This window comes from Azolla caroliniana, unplaced genomic scaffold, assembly GCF_043228905.1.
Source record: "Azolla caroliniana isolate FFs.n. ecotype wild unplaced genomic scaffold, voAzoCaro1.0.p SCAF_1, whole genome shotgun sequence".
NCBI lineage: Eukaryota > Viridiplantae > Streptophyta > Polypodiopsida > Salviniales > Salviniaceae > Azolla > Azolla caroliniana.
In genome coordinates, this window is record NW_028230436.1 from 28,355,650 (window position 1) to 28,375,541 (window position 19,892).

Consider the following 19,892-nt stretch of genomic DNA (forward strand, 5'->3'; position numbering starts at 1 on the left):
GACTGTGTGTGTTGTTTTATTGGGCGATGTGTAAGTAAAGTGAAAATATTTGTATACATACAGGGATTAATTTTATTACTAAAAGACCCATTTTCTCTGCTCTGTTTTTTTTTTTTTTTTCTCTCTTTCTTTCATTTTCTCTGCATCATCAGTACTGGTTCTCAGAGAGCCCCCCCCTCCCCTTCCCTCTGTTTCCCCTCTGTCCCTCTGTTTTTAGCATTTAATGGTGTGTAGTAAATAATTTCGGCTGTCTCGCCAATGAGTTTCCATAGCTGCTCTCTAACAAGCAAGCTCTGTGCGTAAAAAAAAGAAAGAAAAAAAAAAACACACAGACAGACTGACTGATAGAGAGAGTAAAGAAAATCTCATTTCTCTCTACACAGAAGCTTGTTTTACATAGAAAAAGAACATTCTCCCTTTTCTCAATTCTGAAGAAGAAGACGAAGAAGACGAAGAAGAAGAGGCTTTTGGGTTTCATTTTCTGAGAAATTCTACTCTTATATATATATATATATACATATTTGCCTAGATATAGGTTCATCAAAGGGGGAAAGAGAGAACTCTACCACGCTAACACTGTGAGTCAATACAGAGAGAAAAAAATGCTGTTTTCTTGTCAATTCTGAACAGAAAAATTAAAGAGATTTTTTTTGAGTTACACTCGGAAAACATCATTCTGTTATACGTTTGTGTGGATATGGCTTCTATAAGCAACGTATTCGAGTACAAAAACACAGACAGAAGCAGAGGAAAAATAGAGAGATTATAGGAACCTTGGTTTTTTTGTCAATTCTGACGAGAATTAGAAAAACAAAAAAAACAGAAGAAAGTTAAAGAGGGAAAAAAGAAGCTCATTTTCTGGTCAAATTCTGCTGTGAAGAGCAATTCAAGGCAATATAGAGAAAACTAAGAAGAACAAAAGGATTGATCTTACGCTATATCTTATATGTGGATATGGGTTCTTCAAAGGCAAAAGAAGGGAAATCATGTGCAAGTAATGATAACTTGGATTGTGGGAAATATGCTCGCTACACACAAGAGCAAGTAGAGATTCTAGAGCGTGTGTACAGCGACTGCCCAAAGCCAAGCTCCTCCCGGCGGCAACAACTCATCAGAGAATGCCCTATCCTGGCTAACATTGGCCATAAGCAACTCAAAGTATGGTTTCAGAACAGAAGGTATGTGTGTGTATAAAATATATATACATACAACGCTCTTTATTATCTTACATTTGTTGTTTCTTTTAGTTTAACTTCATGAATTTAACTTCTGCTCTAGTTTTTGCTTCCTTTTTCAAGTTAAAGCTGAATTTCCATTTTCCCATTCCTTCAACCTAACCTTCACAAGTTAGTTTTTCTCCTGTTAAGTTAATGCTGATTTCAATTATCACATTATTTTTAACTAACATATGACGGTTAAAATAATGACTCAAACAATATGTCTTTATAAGTTGTAGAGCTCTCTCAATGCTAAGGTTTTATAGAGGATGTGCATTTGAACCTTTGTGTGTTGTATCAAAAACCAATGCCGTACCACTTGGCTATACTCCATACAGTGGTGACCAGCTAATGGTTAATGGTAGTGACCTTTGGACTTGTAAAATTGAACACCTCTAAACAAAGCCTTCATAAAGAACATATGAATTAAAGTTATTTTGTGTCATGCTAGCTAAAAATAGAAACCCATAGCCTTTGTAACTAACATAGAAGTAAATAAATGGCTTTTATATTACTCATCTTAATGGAGTTTTCAAAATTTTAGATTTAATTGCTAGACATGCCATGTCTCTATTGTAGATGTCGGGAAAAGCAAAGGAAAGAGACGAGTCGCCTTCAGAACTGGAACTCAAAGCTCAATGCAATGAATCAGCTCCTTCTGGAGGAGAATGAGAGGTTGCAAAAGCAAGCCACACAATTGAGCTCTGAGAATCAGTACCTCCGACAACAATTGCATGTGCAACAACCTAACAACATTGATGCCAACCCTCACATCATTAACCCGGTAATAATCTATTGGGGGAAAAACTTCAAAATACCCCTCAAGTTTTTTTTTGTTATTTCCTTCAAATGCCTAGTGTTTCTGCTGTTTCCATAAGCGCCATTTGTCAACCGCCAAAAGAGAAGGGAATTAATCAATCATATAATTGCTCAAAAATAGTCTCTGTAAAGGGATGCATTCACCATATAAAATTGCTCGAATAGCACATCAAATGGAGAAGAAGGGGATTAGTTGATCATATAATTGCTCTTGCAGTGGTTGACTAAGGGCATCGGGAAATGGTGAAAACTTTGGGGCATCTCAGTGATTCTCCTTAAATCTATATTCCTTTCTCATTTGAAAAGTTTTTGGCATGCCCTGTTTTGAGGATGAAAAATATCAGTTGTTTTTGAGCATTAATTGATCATATGGTTGCTCTTGCAATGGTTGACTGAAGGCATTGGAAAATAGCAAAAACTTGGGGACATTTCAGTGATTCTCCTTTATCTACTTTTCTTTCTCATTTGAAAGGTTTTTAGGCTGCCCTATTTTGAGGATGAAAGATATGTGTCTTTTTTTAGGATTAATTGATCATATGATTGCTCTTGCGACGATTGGCTGAAGGCATTGAAATATAGCAAAAACTTGGGGACATTTCAGTGGTTTTCCTTAATCTACTTTTGTTTCTCACTTGAAGTGCCCTGTTTTGAGGATGAAAGATATCTCTCTTTTTTCATAAATAGCTAGACATTTTTGTAGAATTCCAAATGTTTTTATTTGTATTATAAATAATTGGACACATTTTTGTTGTCACTTGAAAGGAAATGGTTTTTGGACGTTATGGTATATGTTAATGCATAATTCACCAAAACTTAAATATGAGACAATGAGTTCATCACATTGAACAATACATGTACTCTACTGTGTTATTGAAATATTAACCATATTTGTGCATTAGGTAGTTGTGGGCGCTGTGACTGATACTAGCTCAGAGTCGGTGGTTACGAATGGGCAACATCAACACTCTCCTCAGCATCCTTCACAAGAGTGGAGTCTTTCCCAGTATGCATCAATCCATTACTGAATTGTCTTTAAGAATTATGCATTAATGGTATGAGAGAGTGACCATTGAAATCAGGATGTTTTCTATGAGTGGTATAAGTGACCATCGAAAATTAGGACATTTGTATTTTTTCTGTCCATTAATGTTTGAAGTGACCATTTGTTCTTCTGTGTATTATTATTATTTGGGCATTAATGTAAGGGTGACCATTGATCGAGGTTGTTCTTTCCTTTTGTTTTCGCCAATTTGTAGGCTGTCATTAATTGCGGAGAAGACCTTGGCGGAGTTCTTATCCAAGGCCACAAGCAGTGTGGTAGATGGGATCCCGTTGCCCGGGATGAAGGTGAGAAGACAAACTATGGTTTATATTACCTGGTCAAGTGTTGTAGGTTTGGATGAAGATAAAACGCCAAGATACTCTTTAAATCTGTTGAGAATTTCCTAGGATACCTTAAGTTTTAAAACTTCACCAGAATACCCCTATTTACACAAGCATTCACAACTGCAAAAGAAAATTCTTTGAAAAGTTTTGGAGGCTTAGGTGTATAATGGGAAGTATCCAAAAGGTTTGTGATATGTTGGTGTTCTGCCCATATTTTGTTGCTACTACCTTTGTCATGACGTACATTTGTTTTTGTTCAGCCTGGTCCGGATTCCATTGGAGCTTTTGCTCTGAGAAGGTTAACAGGAGTTGTGGCAGCACAAGCCTGCGCTCTCATCGACCTTGAAGCTTTTAAGGTGATTATTTTGCTGGGCGATTTTATAGTGTGTAAAGCACAATTCACAGGTTACTTGATGATTCTTAATGTGGTCATTACGCATTTTATTTCTAGGTTGCTGAGATAGTAAAGAACAGATCTTTGTGGCTTCAAGATTGTAGGAGGCAGGATATCTTAGCCAGCTTTACTGCAGATCGTGGAGGCTTGGTTGAGCTTGTGCACACTCAGGTTTCATCCAGTTGGCCTCTATTTTGTTGTTCACTCAAATAAAAGCATTCTTAATATTCTTTCCCATCTTTTGGATGGGTGCTCATACAATTCTATTAGATGCGTTTCATTTCTAATTTTGTCAAGCCTTAAGAATCCTCTGTCATTTTAAAACCCATGTTTCAGATGTATGCTCCTACAACGCTATTAGATGCCCCTTGCGACTTTTGGACCCTACGATACACATGCTGCATGGAAGATGGAAGCTTGGTGGTAAAGACGATAAAGATATTCTTAAAGTTCCTTTTTGTCTCATATTTTGTTACCATTACAAGCACAACATGAAACCCATCACTGTCTCACCACCTTAAGCTTGTAAAAATCCTAAGGCCCAATCCCCACAACATCATGTTTACCAAGTCCAAATGTAAGAAATTTTGATAAAGTAATCTTATTAAAAATCAGTAAGTGAGAACTTAGATATATAATATATATTATATTGTGCTTTCACATTGTGCTTTATTGTAATATCTTGCTCTCTGGTGTGTAGGTATGTGAAAGATCATTGGCAGCAGGGCAAGGTATCCAAGAAATCCCTGTTATGCCGGGTTTTACCAGGGCTGAAATGCTAACAAGTGGGTTCTTGATACGACCTTATGAACATGGAGGGTCAATGGTGATGGTGATAGATGACTTGAGTTTTAAGGTATACTTGTTTTGGCTTTGATCCTACATGTTAAACTTTTTATTAGATTGAATATTGACCATTCATGCTCAAAAAAGTAATGCGCTCATTGCTGGTTGCTAGTCTTGTAATCTATTGGAAGGATTTCGACCGCTTTATGGTGCATCTGCTATCCTTGCAAGGAGAATGACTTGTAAAGTAAGCTCTCTTTCTCTCTCTTTCTGTATTAGGGCTGTACCTTATTGGTTAGCCCTGTTTTTACTAACCCAGTGGTTGAACATCCTTTTGACACATACATCATGAAAATGCTTCACTTTTGGTCCTAGAGGTTATATTTGACCTCCAAGGACGATAATAAGATCTCTTTCTTTTTTCCTTCGTAAATCTATGTTTGTTATTAAAACAAGATTTTAATACAACCCTTGCTATCTCCACTACTTTATTAGTAGTGATATGGCAAGATAAACCCTCTCAACTGCTGTAATACTAGATGACATGAATCTACCTCATCTTGGTACAATGTCTCCATACAACATAGTTGTGAATTGCCAAATCAACTTGCTTTCAGCCTACTGAGTTGTTGTGGTACTCCCCGAAGTCCATCAAATAAGAACCCATTTCTCATAGTTCAGTTAAACCACATCTCCCAATACCTAAGGTAGTAGCACCATCAATAAACCCACTTAAACAATAGATCTAGCAATAATAGTTTGTCATGCACATAGGCCACATCGACCTAGACCTCAATCTTTTCACCCTCATCATCGACAAATAAAGGCCATTATCACCTGACACCTAATCTACTTCCCTCACTTTGATGACCTCCCCATCTTCGATTGGCCCATGTTGGAGATCTTTTGAATACAGAAGTTTCAATCAATTTAGTTTGTCATGCACATAGGCCACATCGACCTAGAACTCAATCTTTTCACCCTCATCATCGACAAATAAAGGCCATTATCACCTGACACCTAATCTACTTCCCTCACTTTGATGACCTCCCCATCTTCGATTGGCCCATGTTGGAGATCTTTTGAATACAGAAGTTTCAATCAATTTAAGCTGAGGATTTTAAGTAGTACCTTAAGTAGGTCCACCAATTTAGCTATATGATTTTCGTTTGTTGTTTATAGATAATTTTGGTCTCTTAAAAAATGTTGATGTATCTTTCTTTTTTTCTTGCTCCACCATATAGTCATTCTGGCATGCTAATCGTCTAATATCTTTATCTTCTTCTGTAGGTCCTATTTCATCTAAAGAGCATCGCCAAAGAGAATTTGAAATCTGAGATTGACATAATCAGCGATCCAACTGCATCATTGCGAGGATTCGGCCATCGACTTATCAGGTTAGAATTTTCTTTTTTCATCACCTTACCACCATATATTGACTCCTTAATTAAATTATTGTTATTAGTATTAGTAGTAGTTAGAAGTGATTGTATCAGAACTAATGGCCAGTTTGATTATTTCAGAGGGTTCAATGATGCAGTCAATTGCTTTCCTGATGAAGGGTGGGTTTCTATAATCAATGATGGACCTAGTACTGTCAGCATTCACATTAACCCACCATCAAATGGCAAGCAATTTGGAGGTATCGATGCTGGAAGCCGAATTAAAAATGGCATTATATGTGCAAAGGCCTCTTTGTTATTACAGGTTGGTTTTTTCAGGACAATCTTCTTCTCTCTCCTCTCTCCTCTCTCTCTCTCTCCTCCCTTTTTCTCTCTCTCTCTCTCTCTCTCTCTCTTATTTTCTCCTGGTTGCCTCTGCAAGATACTGTATGTCAAAATAAGTGGCAGGTCCCACCACCTCTTCAAAAAAGGTTTTGGCGGACTCCTCAAGGTTATGGAATACGAAGAACAAGGTATTTCGGACTGTTCTTGCTAGAACTCAAGAAATAGAGTGAAATTGAAGAACAACTCATCAACAAAGAAACATCACAACTTTCTTTTGCTCCATCACTCATATTGCAAGTCAATCAAGGGCTACACAATTAGGATCTTGACCATAACACACAAAAGTGGTTACATTAGATCTGCCAATAGCAATTTTGTTATGCGACTAGACCATGTCCATCTAAGACCCTGTCACCCACTATCATTGATATACAAAGCTCATATCATGTGACACTGAAGGCGCTTCCCTTGCTTCAGAGATCTCCATCTTGGATTGTCCCATGTTGGACATCTTTCAAAGGCACAAGTTTCAGACTGTCTAAGTTTAAGTGCTTACCTAACAAAATTTTCTCGTATTTTAGGTGCTTCTACTAATTTAGTTATATTTATTTTGGTGTATTGTTCTCAAAGACAAGACAGGATTTTAAGATTTAATATCTCGCCCATTTTGCCATCATAAAAGATATTAATATATTTTTCTTTCATTCATTCTCCTCTGTCTGAACTCTCCCTCGCATACCATACCTCCCCTCCCTCCATATTTTAATAAAAAACAACTTGGATCGATATATATAGGGTGTTCCTCCTCCACTTCTGCTCCAATTCCTCAAAGAGCGATGGATTTCCTGGGCCGACTTTGGTTCTGAGACAAGCCTAACTGATTCCACCAGGGCGAACGTGAATGATTTGTCGAAAAAAAAATTCAGCTCTGTTCGTGTACTTCAGCCCATTATAGGGCAAGAGGAGGTACGAAATGCAACTTTATGGATGATCTGTTAGGATTTTCCTTTCTCTTAAGGCTATGCTATTGATTTTAATCTTTGAATTCTGGAAACTGATGCTGCAAATGCATTAATTTCAATAGAAAAATGTTAGTTATAATCTTGAAGTCAAAGTATGATAAATTTTTCTGTCCTTTTTACAATATCCAATGTAGTGTTCGACCTGTCACTTAAGACTTGAATTCAGAACGTCTTCGTTTTTTTTTAACCACAACCTTAAACCACTTCTGACTTGAACCTAGAACCTCGAGGTTATTCTTTGAAGGACAGCCTTTATAGCACTTAAGACTTGAGCCGAGAACCTTCAAGTTGTTATTTTTTAAAGCATAACCTTTAACCTTCTAATTGTAAATATAATTTTGTATGGACATATAAAAGCAATGCTTTTCACATTGGTGACCATGTACTACATCATGTTTTGAATGTGAGAACTCAAATATATAGAAAATAAACCATGTGTATGTGTCCATCGCTGCCCCCTGCAGGTGTTAGAGCTAATGAAAATTCAGAGGTCAAGATCACCGAGTGGTGATATCTTACCGGAGAACTTTTTGCTTCAGGTGTGAAATAGTAATGTCACATACAATTAGAACCGTTTTTACCATGTACATTTGCTGAAACGTTTTTATTGGATGGGGATTGGGGAATGGGTGGGGGGATTGATCTATGAAGCTTTGCAGCATTGTGGAGGAAATACAAGTTGGGGAGTATTCTCAGTTGATTTTTGCACCTATTGATGCATCGGTTCCCGATGATGCTCCTCTTCTACCTTCGGGTTTCCGTATCATGCATTTAAATGGCTCCAAAGTAAGCTTTACATATCAGAAGGTTTGTTTGAAAATAGCATGTGTTCAACCAAAGTTCGTTCGATTTTACACCAAAGCTTAAACCAGATAGTTTGTGCTGGTGTAGGAAACTTCCTCGCAAACCTTGGATCTAGCATCGTCGCTTGAAGATCGGTCGATGGTGGCGAATAATAGGATTCAAGTAATAAACAATAGCCATTCATTGCAAGGTCAAAGCTCTATTGTGACCATAGCATTCCAATACATGTACAAGGCGGAAAGCCGTGATGTGGTGGCTTTAAATGTTCAACGACATGTCCAAGCATTGGTTGATGTTCTTCAGCAGGCAGGAGCTTCTCTACGGCTATATAACCCAGCCCCCATGATTGGGCATCCACCCACTATGATGGGGCAATGTAGCATGGAAGCTCTGGTTCTGGTGCAACAGATTGTAGATAGCTACAGGTATGGATATTACTAATATTAGCTTTTATTGTATGTTAGCTTGTGATGATGCTCCTTTCTATAAGAATGGTGTCTAACCAAGCTGGAAGGCAGAATCCCAAGTTTTAAATTGCATGCATTGCTCTTAGATAACAATGTTGAGGCCCAAGAGGAAATAACGTCTCTTATTAGCTCTAATATTGAAGTCTAATTGCCTAGAAAATGTTCACTTGCAGGTCCTATCTATGCCAAGATCTTTTGCAATGCATAGGTGGAGGCGCCGAAGGATTGTTCAGGAGCTTCTGGACACTCAAAGATTCAATTGTTTGTTGTGCTTGGAAGGTGTTTCCCAAAAACAAAACAAAACTCTTTTTTTGCTGATATCTGTTTTTTGTATGATGATGGTGATGGTGATTATGATATGGTTGCAGCCCTTACCAGAGTTCATATTTGCAAACCAAGCAGCTCTTGATATGCTAGAAACAAATCCAACTGCGTTGCGGGGACTATCCCTCGATCAAATGTTTAATGATGGGTCTAGCAAGACAGACTATTCCCAACCTCCTCCTTTCATCCTCAAAGAGGTATCTTGAAAAAATATTATCTCTAAAATCGTCACCAACATTAATTAATTCATCAAAATGGGCTTCATGAAAGTATATGTATATGTGCGTCTAAAACAAGTGTACTGACCATGTTATGATTATATATAAATATATATAATATATATGAATACTCTTTCTTACAGGGCTATGCTTGTCTACCATCGGGAATTTGTTTAACAAGTACTGGCCATCCGGTTTCCTTTGATTGTGCTACGGGATGGAAGGTGATAACTAATGATAAAAACGCTCAAGTAGCCGCTTTTATGTTTTGTAATTGGTCCTTTTCTAGTGTTCCTTCATAGGATTGTTCTTGAAGATGGCAAGGTACATAGTTATACATCTATAACTTAAGTGAACCTTTTTTGGAGCTCACTTCTTCTTTGCAAGAAAGTTTTACGTGATTTATTTTAGCGCCTACATATATGAATAGATTTTGTTTTTAACATTATCTTTTTTTCTTTTGAGCATTTTGGAACTGTCCAACATGTTTTTATACATCATTCATACTGTTTAAACAAGATACATTAGACAACGGGCAAATTTTTTAGTGTTGCCATACAGTTTCCTTTGATTGTGCCATGTGATGGGAGGTGATAACTAATGATAAAAATGTGGAAGTAATCGCCATTAAGTTTTGTAATTTACATATTATTATATATGATTTTGGTGTAAAATTATGTTAATGATTTCTTTGGAGCATTTTGGCATATTTATAGGAGATACAATCCTTGAAGGCCATATTGTGCATTGTGTCACTGTTTTGTTTGGAATATGTTGGTATGTGCAATAAGAAAAAACGTTATCTAACACAACTACATACAGTCCACTAAGGGCAAAAATTTGAAGGTTTTATTGAATTGCCCTAACCATATACACGTATTCTTTTACAACTTCCACTGAGCTGTCATGTTTTCTCTGATGCTTTTATTGTATATAAACAAACGATTAACATTAGTGCATTTGGGGGAGACAGCTCACTGTTATGAGCCCACGTAAAATATGTACTGTGGGAACTTGCCAGCCTGTTTATAAGCATGTGTCGAACAAAGATTTAGACATAGCACATACTGCATTGATGCAACATACATAACTGATTAACTATATAAAAAACATCCTACTTTAGAAGCATGTGTTAAGAGGGTAATTTAGACATAATCACAACATAATGCGGAACGTACTCTTTTAAGAGCCAATGTTAGATAAAATAACTGTTCGTAAACAAAACGTGTCATGCCTGGACATGTTACGCATAGTACAACAATGTCTATATTATATATATACATCGAATGTTTATGTGGTGGTGATATATTACACTCCATATTATCATTTCACACTTTTTACATACAATTGAGGTAGTGTAGAGGAAAATCGCTTTCAAACAAACGCCTTCCCTGCTTAAGTTGCTATTGACTTGCCCATTTTTGTTATAACAAAATCTGTACAAGCCAAGTTTCTCTACTGTAGTTACTGTAACATTAACGATATTTATATTAAAGATGTGCACATATACCTCCAAACTAAATAGAGCCACAAGTTACAAAGCCATTACTACTAGACACAGCTTGGTTAAAACTTAGACATACTAAAAAACATTTTAGTCCATATTTCCACATATGCTTCCCACAATCCAAATAAAACAATTCATAGCTCAACTACTACGATCACAACAGAAAAGTAGTCCCTATATTATCCTTAAAGCATAAATGTTTTTCAAGAACATGATACAATGATAAAGAATGATACTAATTTTAATTCGAGATAACTCGGTAATATCTCGGCATCATAGTATCAAGGTCAGTCATTAACATAATAATAATACCAGAGAGACCTCATCCTTCCACATACCGAAAACAAGAAAAATGCTCCTACTAAGCCAGCAACTTGAGAAAATTCATAATCATATCATAGAAAGACTACTCCAACCGAATAAATATTTTAGTCAGGCAGGGTAAAAATAAGAGTTGTCCAACCTACCTCCTCTTCAAAGAAGCATAACAAAAGATCTTCCTACAAAACATCAAGAAAGCAACAAAATGCAAAACAAAACTGAAATCCCGTCCAAAAACAACAGTGCATAGATTGGAGTGAATGAATCACTTCTTCTTGGCTGCAGCCTTGGTGACTTTAGCTCCTGTGGGTTCCTTCTTCTCAACAGCCTTGATAACTCCGACAGCAACAGTCTGCCTCATGTCACGAACCGCAAAACGACCCAGAGGAGGATACTCAGCAAAGCTCTCTACAGTCATTGGTTTAGTTGGAATCATCTTCACATAACCCGCATCTCCGTTCTTCAAAAACTTGGGCTCCTTCTCAATCTCCTTACCAGATCGTCTATCTATCTTGGTAAGAATCTCAGCAAATTTCACAGCAATGTGAGAGGTGTGGCAATCAAGCACTGGTGCGTATCCATTTCCAATCTGTCCGGGATGATTCATGATAATAACTTGAGAGGTAAAGTTAGCAGCTTCTTTGGCTGGGTCATTCTTTGAATCAGAAGCAACAAACCCACGTTTAAGATCCTTCACAGCAACATTCTTTACATTGAATCCAACATTGTCTCCAGGGAGAGCTTCTAAAAGAGCTTCATGATGCATTTCCACAGATTTAACCTCAGTGGTTAGACCAGTTGGAGCAAATGTGACCACCATACCTGGTTTAATAATACCAGTTTCAACCCTTCCCACAGGCACAGTTCCAATTCCTCCAATCTTGTAAACGTCCTGAAGTGGGAGACGGAGAGGCTTATCAGATGGTCTCTTTGGTTCAGAAATCATATCCAAAGCGTCAAGAAGGGTTGGGCCCTTGTACCAATCTAGGTTGGTAGACCTCTCAATCATGTTATCTCCTTCGAATCCAGAGATGGGAACAAAAGGAATCTTCTCTGGGTTGTATCCAACCTTCTTCAAATATGTAGACACCTCCTTCATGATTTCTTCATAACGAGCCTTTGAGTACTTAGGTGTGGTAGCATCCATCTACAGGGAGTCAAAGAACAAACCAACATTAAGGACACCAATCTGGATATAATTATTAACCATGTATATATTCTGGAATGCTAATGTTAATAAAACAGAATGGCAAAAGTATTTTGAACATAAAATTCTAAAATTACCTTGTTACAACAACAGATCATTTGTTTCACACCAAGAGTGAACGCCAACAGAGCATGTTCACGGGTCTGACCATCTTTGGAAATTCCAGCCTCAAATCCTCCAGTGGTGGAGTCAATAATCAAAACAGCACAATCGGCCTATTAAAATCATCGTTCATTAAAACACATTCAACATTAGAGACTTCTGGAAACTTTGTACTTCTTAGAAAATCACAATGATTCCACAACTAGAACAATCACAAACCTGAGAAGTTCCAGTGATCATGTTCTTGATGAAATCACGATGTCCAGGTGCATCAATGACAGTGCAATAATACTTTGTGGTCTCAAACTTCCAGAGAGCAATATCAATGGTAATACCACGTTCTCGCTCGGCCTTAAGCTTGTCAAGAACCCATGCATATTTGAATGACCTCTTGTTCATTTCCGCTGCTTCCTTCTCGAATCTCTCAATCACACGCTTGTCAATACCTCCCAACTTGTAGATAAGGTGACCAGTGGTTGTCGACTTTCCAGAGTCGACATGTCCAATGACAACAATGTTGATATGTGTCTTCTCTTTCCCCATGACTGGAATCATACAGGAAAAAAGTTTTAAGCAGACTTGCATTTATCAAAAATCAAATGACCACCATAGTGACAACGAAAACTGCAACGGCGTCAAAATGACTACAGACAAACACACAACATATTTCGACAAACGATAACGATGACTCTTAACAAAAACAAAAGATCTTAGATAACTTCAGAATGTCTCAAAAAGGACGGCTTTAACAGTATTAACAAGAATCAATAAAGAAAAACCAAATGAAGAAAGTGTACAGAACGGATCGAAAAATGTAAGATATCAATAGGTAGAAAACCGCTGGAAACAAATATTCAAGAGAAAGTGTTAGGTTTCAAAACAGATCTGAACCATACCCTAGAAACATTGCATACAAAAGGAGAAGAAAAGGTTTGGTTCAGAACTGCATTGAGGCCCATGGGAAGAGCGAATACATTAGCAATTTGCAGGGGAGAGAATAAAGGAGAAAGAGTATGCAGGAAAAAATAAAAACCAGACCTTTTAAGTAAGATAAGCAGGTGTGGAAAAAAGTGGAAAGAACCAAAATCCAGAGTAAGTGAGCATGTTCTGGATGTGCAGGAAGAGGTGAGCGAAGAGGGGCAAAAGCTTGAAGGGAGGAAAACAGAAGAAATGCGGCCTTTCTTTGACGAAATTTCAAAGAACAAGGGAGAGGAAAAAATGAAGGAAACTGAGAAATTTCGAAGAGGGAAACAGAAAGTAGAACTCTCAGAGGAAAAACAGGAGACATGGAAGAAAAATATGGACCTTTTAAAATGAAGAGAAACAGAACATTTGAGAGAACAGGGAGGAATGGAAGGGAGGCAGAAACATAAGACACAAGGTAGAAAAGAAACAAATTTAAGCTATGTAAGACAAGAAGAAGCCCAGCAGTGAAGCTGAATACCGAGAGAAGAAAGACCAAACCGAAGAAAGCAGAAGAGAATTGAAAGAAAGAAAGAAGAAGAGATAAGAATTAATGGAGGGAAGGAAGGAAAGGCATACCTGCAAGTCGAAGAGAATAGGTCGGAGGAGATCTTCGATCTGAGTCTGAGTCTGAGTCTGAGTCTGAGTCGTCTGTGTGTAACAGGAGTGAGAGAGCGAGCCGCCAAGCCGCACAGAGTATATAGAGAGCAGAGTGGAAAGACCTAAGCTCTCTGCTCTTCTTCACTCTTTATAGCCCCCCCCCTCTCACTCTGCCCACAAACCCTAACCCTCTCTCTCTCTCTCTCTCTCTCTCACACACATACCCCTCTGTGTGTGTGTGTGTGTGTGTGTTTCGTATGTACGCCGTCCGATCTCTCCCCTCCGATCCAACGGCTCCGATTCTGACCCCCCCATCGCTCTTCATCTCCACCGTTGCTCCTCGGCGGGCAGGCGGGCGGACGGACGGCCTCGATCCATCCATCCATCCCCCACCCATCATCTCCCTCCCCTTCGTTCAATAATCTTCCACATACATACATACATACATACATACATACACACACACACATACATACATACACACACACACATACATACATACATACACACATACAGAGTATCAACCATACGTGCATTCGCATTCGAGAGGGCTTACATCACTCGAGTATGGTAAACACCGTCGAAGTATATGGTAAATACTAAATAATACCATACATAGTATGAACCATACGTGCATTCGCATTCTCGAATACTTAAATCATTCGAGTATGCTAAACACCGTCTAAGTATAGTAAATACTAAATACCATACTTTTGTATTCATTACTTATTATAAGGTTTTTTTTTTTTTTTTTAAAGGTAAGAAAGTTAAGATAAAAAGTATAAAAATAAAAAAAACACAAATGTTTAGATAACTTACGCATTCGTTTTCATTCGTATGTAAAAAAAGAATGTTTGCCAATGCATTCGAGCATATTACGTACTGTGCATACACACATACATACATACATACATGCATATGTATTTATGTATGTATTTCGTTATCTCGTCTTTCTAGTATTTTTTTTTTTTTACTTCTTTGTTATTACCTTGGGAAAATACTTTTCGTTGTTTCTTCTTTTCTTTTTTCCTTTTTGTTGTTTTTTCTTTTCTCTTCTCTTTTTGCTTTTTCTTCTTTTCTTTTTTGTTTTGTTTTTGTGTGTGTATGTGTGTGTGTGTGTTTTCTTTTTCTCCACGATATGTACATATATCAACATGTATACATACATACGCTTCTTCTAGACGCATGCATCATGTGTAGTTGCTTTGTCTTGTCTTGTCTTTGTCTTGGGTTTATTATGTGTAAACTTCTTTAAACCCCCTTGGGCCAAGTCAATTAAGTGTGATTGCACCTCTCTCACACACAGTTAGTGGCCAAAATGCTCCTTTGGTTTTCGGTGAATGTAAGTAACCCTGGAAAAGGTGTGTGTGTGTGGGGGGGGGGGGGGGGGGGGGTTGGAAGTTTGAATTTGGTTGTCCTCGAGATTGTTGGTGTGGATTGCCATATAATGAAAGGGAACCACCTAAATGCAACATAACCCGATCATTGGTTAAATGAGGAGATAACGATGTGTTTTCATTGCTGTGTAGAGAAAAAATGTGGCCCTTGCTAGTGAACGCCAAGTGTTGAGGTGTTGATAGCTTATACTGAGTTTGCCTGGATATGTGGGGCATCGTGATCATTGTTACTAGTCTCAACTAAAGTTCGGTGGCTAAAACCTCCAACTGAATGTCAAGTGACTCAAGTCCAATGACGATTAATTATAAAGCACTTTAAGATTTATGATTGGCTAGCGAAAGTCGACAAAAGCCACCATCGAAAGACAAGATTTTGAATGAAAAGGCTTGAAATATTCATTAAACATATTTATTTTACTATTTCAAGATGATAAAGAGAAAGGGCGTTGGGTTGTATGTAATGAATTGTTTTAAGCACGAGTGTCATAATATTGATGTGATTTCCTTGATAAAAAATTGATAGTGGGGATTGTTCGATGCAATATTGATCACATATACGAGTTGCTACAAGCATTGTGGGGTTGAACATATAACATGACAGACATTATTGCAATCTTAGGTTTCTTCTCTCCCATTGTCGATGATAAACAATGTTGTTGCATATGAATGTTTGTATTGGTGTTTTAGTAGGTTTCTTGGTGTTTTGTATTGCTATTTTGGATTATTAGGTTTGGTGATGCAGGACGACATATTAGGTGCGAAAACATTTTGTGTGTGTGCTCATTGTTTATCTTTTATAGGTAATCGTTGTGCTTTATTTCTCTTCGAGATATTGCTCTTAATAAGGGATACATCTTGGTCTAGCCATTTATTTTTAGGGAGAAATTCCATATGCTCGTGACTTCTTGTTTCCAATATACCTACCAATCTCTTAAATAATTAAGAAATGGTTTAATACGACGACATGTTGACAAAGAATAGTTTAAAAAGAATCATATGATTTAAGGCTGATTGGGTAATATCGCCTTTGGACCCACGTGTTCATGGCCGATGAGCTTCACACATGAGTGTTTTGTGATTTATCTAGGGATAATCATAACCAACAGGTTGTTGTGCTTGTAATATATCGTATTTTTTAAACTACAAGGGGTAAAGTTGATGCTACCCCTAAAGGCTCATAAGCAGATGCTAGATTTAAAATACAAGATACCAACTTTACAAAAGCTACCATTGTCTTTACACCGAAATGGGTCCTTTGCCCCTTTACACCAAGATAAGACATTTGCTCTTAAACTTTAAGACATAGCCCGATTAGGTTCACAAAAAAACATAAAAACCAATTGCTACCACAAGCCTTGTGTATTATGTTGTATTCTAAGGCAAAATTATATACTATGTATGAATAGCTTGTGAGTCTTCCGGACCAATTCACTCTCACCAACAGTTACCCACCATATGAATTCATTCATTATGAAATTAATCACACGTCCATAATTTCATGTCTACTTGTAAATAGAAGTGGTTCATCATTCACAACACATGTTTGGCAATAGATCGAACACTTCTATGTAATGGGCGTTGTCCAATTGTGACATTTCATGACTATAAAATTGTGTCCATGTGGTTGGTTTTAGTATTATTCTAAGAACAAAAAAGTATTTTTCTCCCAAACATTTTGTAAACATGTATCTAGAAAAAAATTTAGGCTTTATGTTTTGTCACTATTGTACGTGATATGGTTGTCAAGAATGTGCAAAGTTCTTAGATGAGAGAGGGTGGGTTCTCATAAACATGTATTGTTCATTGAGATCATCTAAACATCAAGAGCATATCTCCTAGATGCTGAGATGTCAAAAACATCAACCAAATCTCAAGAGTCATCAACATTGACCATTATATTAAGCTTTGAGAATTTTCTTCAAATGGAGAAAAAAAAACAGATAAGAACAATAAGTTTGTGGTAGATGTCAATGATATAGTCTAATAGCATATATATAGCCCATTATCAAATAATATAGGTGTTTGAAAATGTCAATGTTAACCATATCTTAATAAAGTCAATATTACCATGATCCTCGTCATTTAGTGACTCTATTGATTTGTACCCATAAAGGACACAAACACACTACCACGGTAGCTCAAACAAATGTTGAAACGTATCATACCATGTAGAAGCATAAACTCTAAGAAGGATGTCAATAAATTGTAACCACACTCATCATCATGCCAACTGACCCACTAATGAAGACAAATCCAAATCTCCATTTCACACGCAACACAATTAACAACACACATGTTTTTCTTGAGGAGATGGATATAGGGCAAATGCACTTTTGATTTGTACTTTGGAAGGAGGCCTTTAATTGAATATGGCAATAAGCCACATACCAATTTCGATGAAGTGGAGACAAGTTTTTGAAACCAAATCGACAACATCCATGCCTCGTCATCACTAGAAAAGCAATTCTACCACTAAAAGTACACAAAATGAGATAAGACCTCTAAATCGTCCATAATATTCAAAGTGTTAACATGAAAGAATCCTCAAGATAAACTCTTGAAGGGCTTGATGTTAACCAAATATTTCGAAATGTGCCCCCCAAAGTTAGTAATGGTTGAGTATGCTCAAATTTAGCATTTCAAACCAACCTCCCAATGAAAGAAATGTTAGAACCAAGCATTATGAGTGGAAAAGTTAACTTGAACTAGGACCTTGGTCTTTGGGATCCATCATTTGAAGCTCAAATTTGAGAAGGGGATTGTTGTTGTTGCAGGACCTATCGGCCGGTCGTTGAAGTGTGTGCTAAACTTTGTGTAAATAGCCAAAACTATGTGACACAAGTCACAGCCAACGAACAAAAACACAATGGAAATAAGTAGTTGAAAATAAATTAACTTGGGAAGGAACAATGGGATATAGAAAAAGAAGAAGCCCACTATGGGATATGATGTGGTTGTCCGCAAAAGAACCTATTGCAAGATTACTATGGGATCTGGGGGGTTGGTTTTGGTCATATTCCTTGGGGGAACAGGTCATAAAGGTTCCCTTCTTTTAGTATTCAGTGAGGCTTGGAAGGTCATTACTAATGTCTACGTGTAATGGTACCAACAACTCAAAAACATTGGACTAACTAGGGTGTTTCAACATTGCAGTTGAAAACATATTGGAGATGGATCTGGTCTTTCAAGGGGCCCACTAAATTTATTCTTTTTAGATGGCTAGTAGTGCATGCAACATTTCCAGTTGGCTAGTCATTGAAAGAGAATGTAGCACCTAATCTTAGGCAATGTGGCTTTTGCTATGCAACTCAGGAGACTACTAAGCATGCCGCCTGGTCTTGTCCCTTGGCTCATCGAGTATGGAATAAAGTTCTTTCTTTATTCTTAACGATCAATGTTGGTTGCTTGTTCTCATGGGGAGTAGTGGTGTGGGGACTTTTACATTCCAGCTTGATGTTGTAAGAGGAAGACGATATTCAAGTGGCCATGATGGTACACAATAGAAGATTGATATTGGTTAGTCCATTTCAACAATCTCGAAAGTAGGTGTGATCTATCCAGGTTTGGAAATCTGTGACTACGGTAATGTTATGTGTATTATGGAAATGTAGATGTAGTCGACTTTATGATGCAACAAATCTTGGTCCTTCAGATGTACTGCTTGAGATATGGGAAACATTATTGACAGTAGTCTGTGGGCAGTATGATAATATGTATGGTTCTCTAGAAAATGTTCATAAGAGAAGGACGAAGCTTCTTCACTTATGGAGGAAGTTGCTCCTCTTTGTAGTGTCAAATCAAGGGCCTCAATGGAACTATCAACATCCATGGTCCCTTTCTTGAATATCAGTACATCATGGTAATGTATTGTATCAAGGTTCAAAACCCCTTTATAAGTTGTTTTTGTATGTACAGGTTTTGGTGTACATACAATGTCTTTTATTCTATGTTGTAAGCCTCTAGGCAGATAACTTCAACTTGTAATCTTCAAACGCTTTTAATACTATTGAAGAAAATCTTTCAAGGAAAAAGAAGAAGCCCACGCAAAAGCATGAAATAGTCGTCAATAGTAGAGAACATAGAAAAATAACCAACATCTTATTGTTGTTGAAATAACCATCCATGGTTATGATAACATATACTTCTTTATGAAAGAATTCTCCAAACTACAAGGCAATGTTATTGTAGGCATAAAGCATGGTTTAGAGAGAAGCAAGTGTCATGAACATATAAAATGTCATAAGTTCACGTTCATATCTAAACATTGTACATCTTCACATTATTGTGAGGCATTGTGAATCCATTATGCTCCTTGAACACATTTCTCTCATAGCTAGAATGTGCACTCTCAAGTCCAACTTTGATAAGTAAAATTCTTGAAAATTGAGAGTCACATCTCAATTCAACGTGTATTACTGAGAAATGTTTCACTTTTGATCCCACATGTCATGTTTGATCTTGGTGAATGACAATATAACCTCTCTCTCTCTCTCTCTCTTGGTAAAAACGCACAATTACATTAATAAATGTGTGTGAAAAATAATACAATGGGGTATGGTCACAACTACACGAGTAGTGGAACATGTTGAATTGCCAATAGGCAAGACGCACACTCCATTGATGAAAAAAAA

General features: G+C 37.3%; 2 protein-coding genes across 2 annotated transcripts; one reads left to right on the top strand and one right to left on the bottom strand.

Moving 5' to 3' along the window:
- Positions 1-193: 193 nt before the first annotated feature.
- On the top strand, positions 194-9,602 carry LOC147869444 (homeobox-leucine zipper protein ATHB-15-like). The gene is made up of 18 exons (XM_087329555.1): positions 194-1,178; positions 1,797-2,001; positions 2,936-3,039; positions 3,293-3,383; positions 3,683-3,778; positions 3,874-3,987; positions 4,153-4,239; positions 4,517-4,672; positions 4,775-4,849; positions 5,893-5,999; positions 6,126-6,309; positions 7,125-7,295; positions 7,816-7,890; positions 8,003-8,137; positions 8,243-8,580; positions 8,796-8,901; positions 8,991-9,143; positions 9,308-9,602. The coding sequence occupies exons 1-18, from the start codon at positions 955-957 to the stop codon at positions 9,464-9,466; spliced, it is 2,580 nt and encodes an 859-aa protein (XP_087185681.1). The 5' UTR covers positions 194-954; the 3' UTR covers positions 9,467-9,602.
- A 1,443-nt stretch (positions 9,603-11,045) lies between these two features.
- On the bottom strand, positions 11,046-13,950 carry LOC147869445 (elongation factor 1-alpha). The gene is made up of 4 exons (XM_087329647.1): positions 13,844-13,950; positions 12,521-12,846; positions 12,277-12,414; positions 11,046-12,139 (listed from the first exon to the last, which is right to left on the bottom strand). The coding sequence occupies exons 2-4, from the start codon at positions 12,842-12,844 to the stop codon at positions 11,258-11,260; spliced, it is 1,344 nt and encodes a 447-aa protein (XP_087185773.1). The 5' UTR covers positions 12,845-12,846; positions 13,844-13,950; the 3' UTR covers positions 11,046-11,257.
- Between the last annotated feature and the right edge of the window lie 5,942 nt (positions 13,951-19,892).

Excerpts from the sequence above, each read along its gene's own strand:
- LOC147869445 (XM_087329647.1), bottom strand. The coding sequence starts at position 12,844 with ATGGGGAAAGAGAAGACACATATCAACATTGTTGTCATTGGACATGTC. Across the intron at positions 12,415-12,520 it reads TGATCACTGGAACTTCTCAG|GCCGATTGTGCTGTTTTGAT; the intron begins GTTTGTGATTGT and ends TGATTTTAATAG. Across the intron at positions 12,140-12,276 it reads TGATCTGTTGTTGTAACAAG|ATGGATGCTACCACACCTAA; the intron begins GTAATTTTAGAA and ends GACTCCCTGTAG.
- LOC147869444 (XM_087329555.1), top strand. The coding sequence starts at position 955 with ATGGGTTCTTCAAAGGCAAAAGAAGGGAAATCATGTGCAAGTAATGAT. Across the intron at positions 1,179-1,796 it reads GTATGGTTTCAGAACAGAAG|ATGTCGGGAAAAGCAAAGGA; the intron begins GTATGTGTGTGT and ends TCTCTATTGTAG. Across the intron at positions 6,310-7,124 it reads AGGCCTCTTTGTTATTACAG|GGTGTTCCTCCTCCACTTCT; the intron begins GTTGGTTTTTTC and ends CGATATATATAG.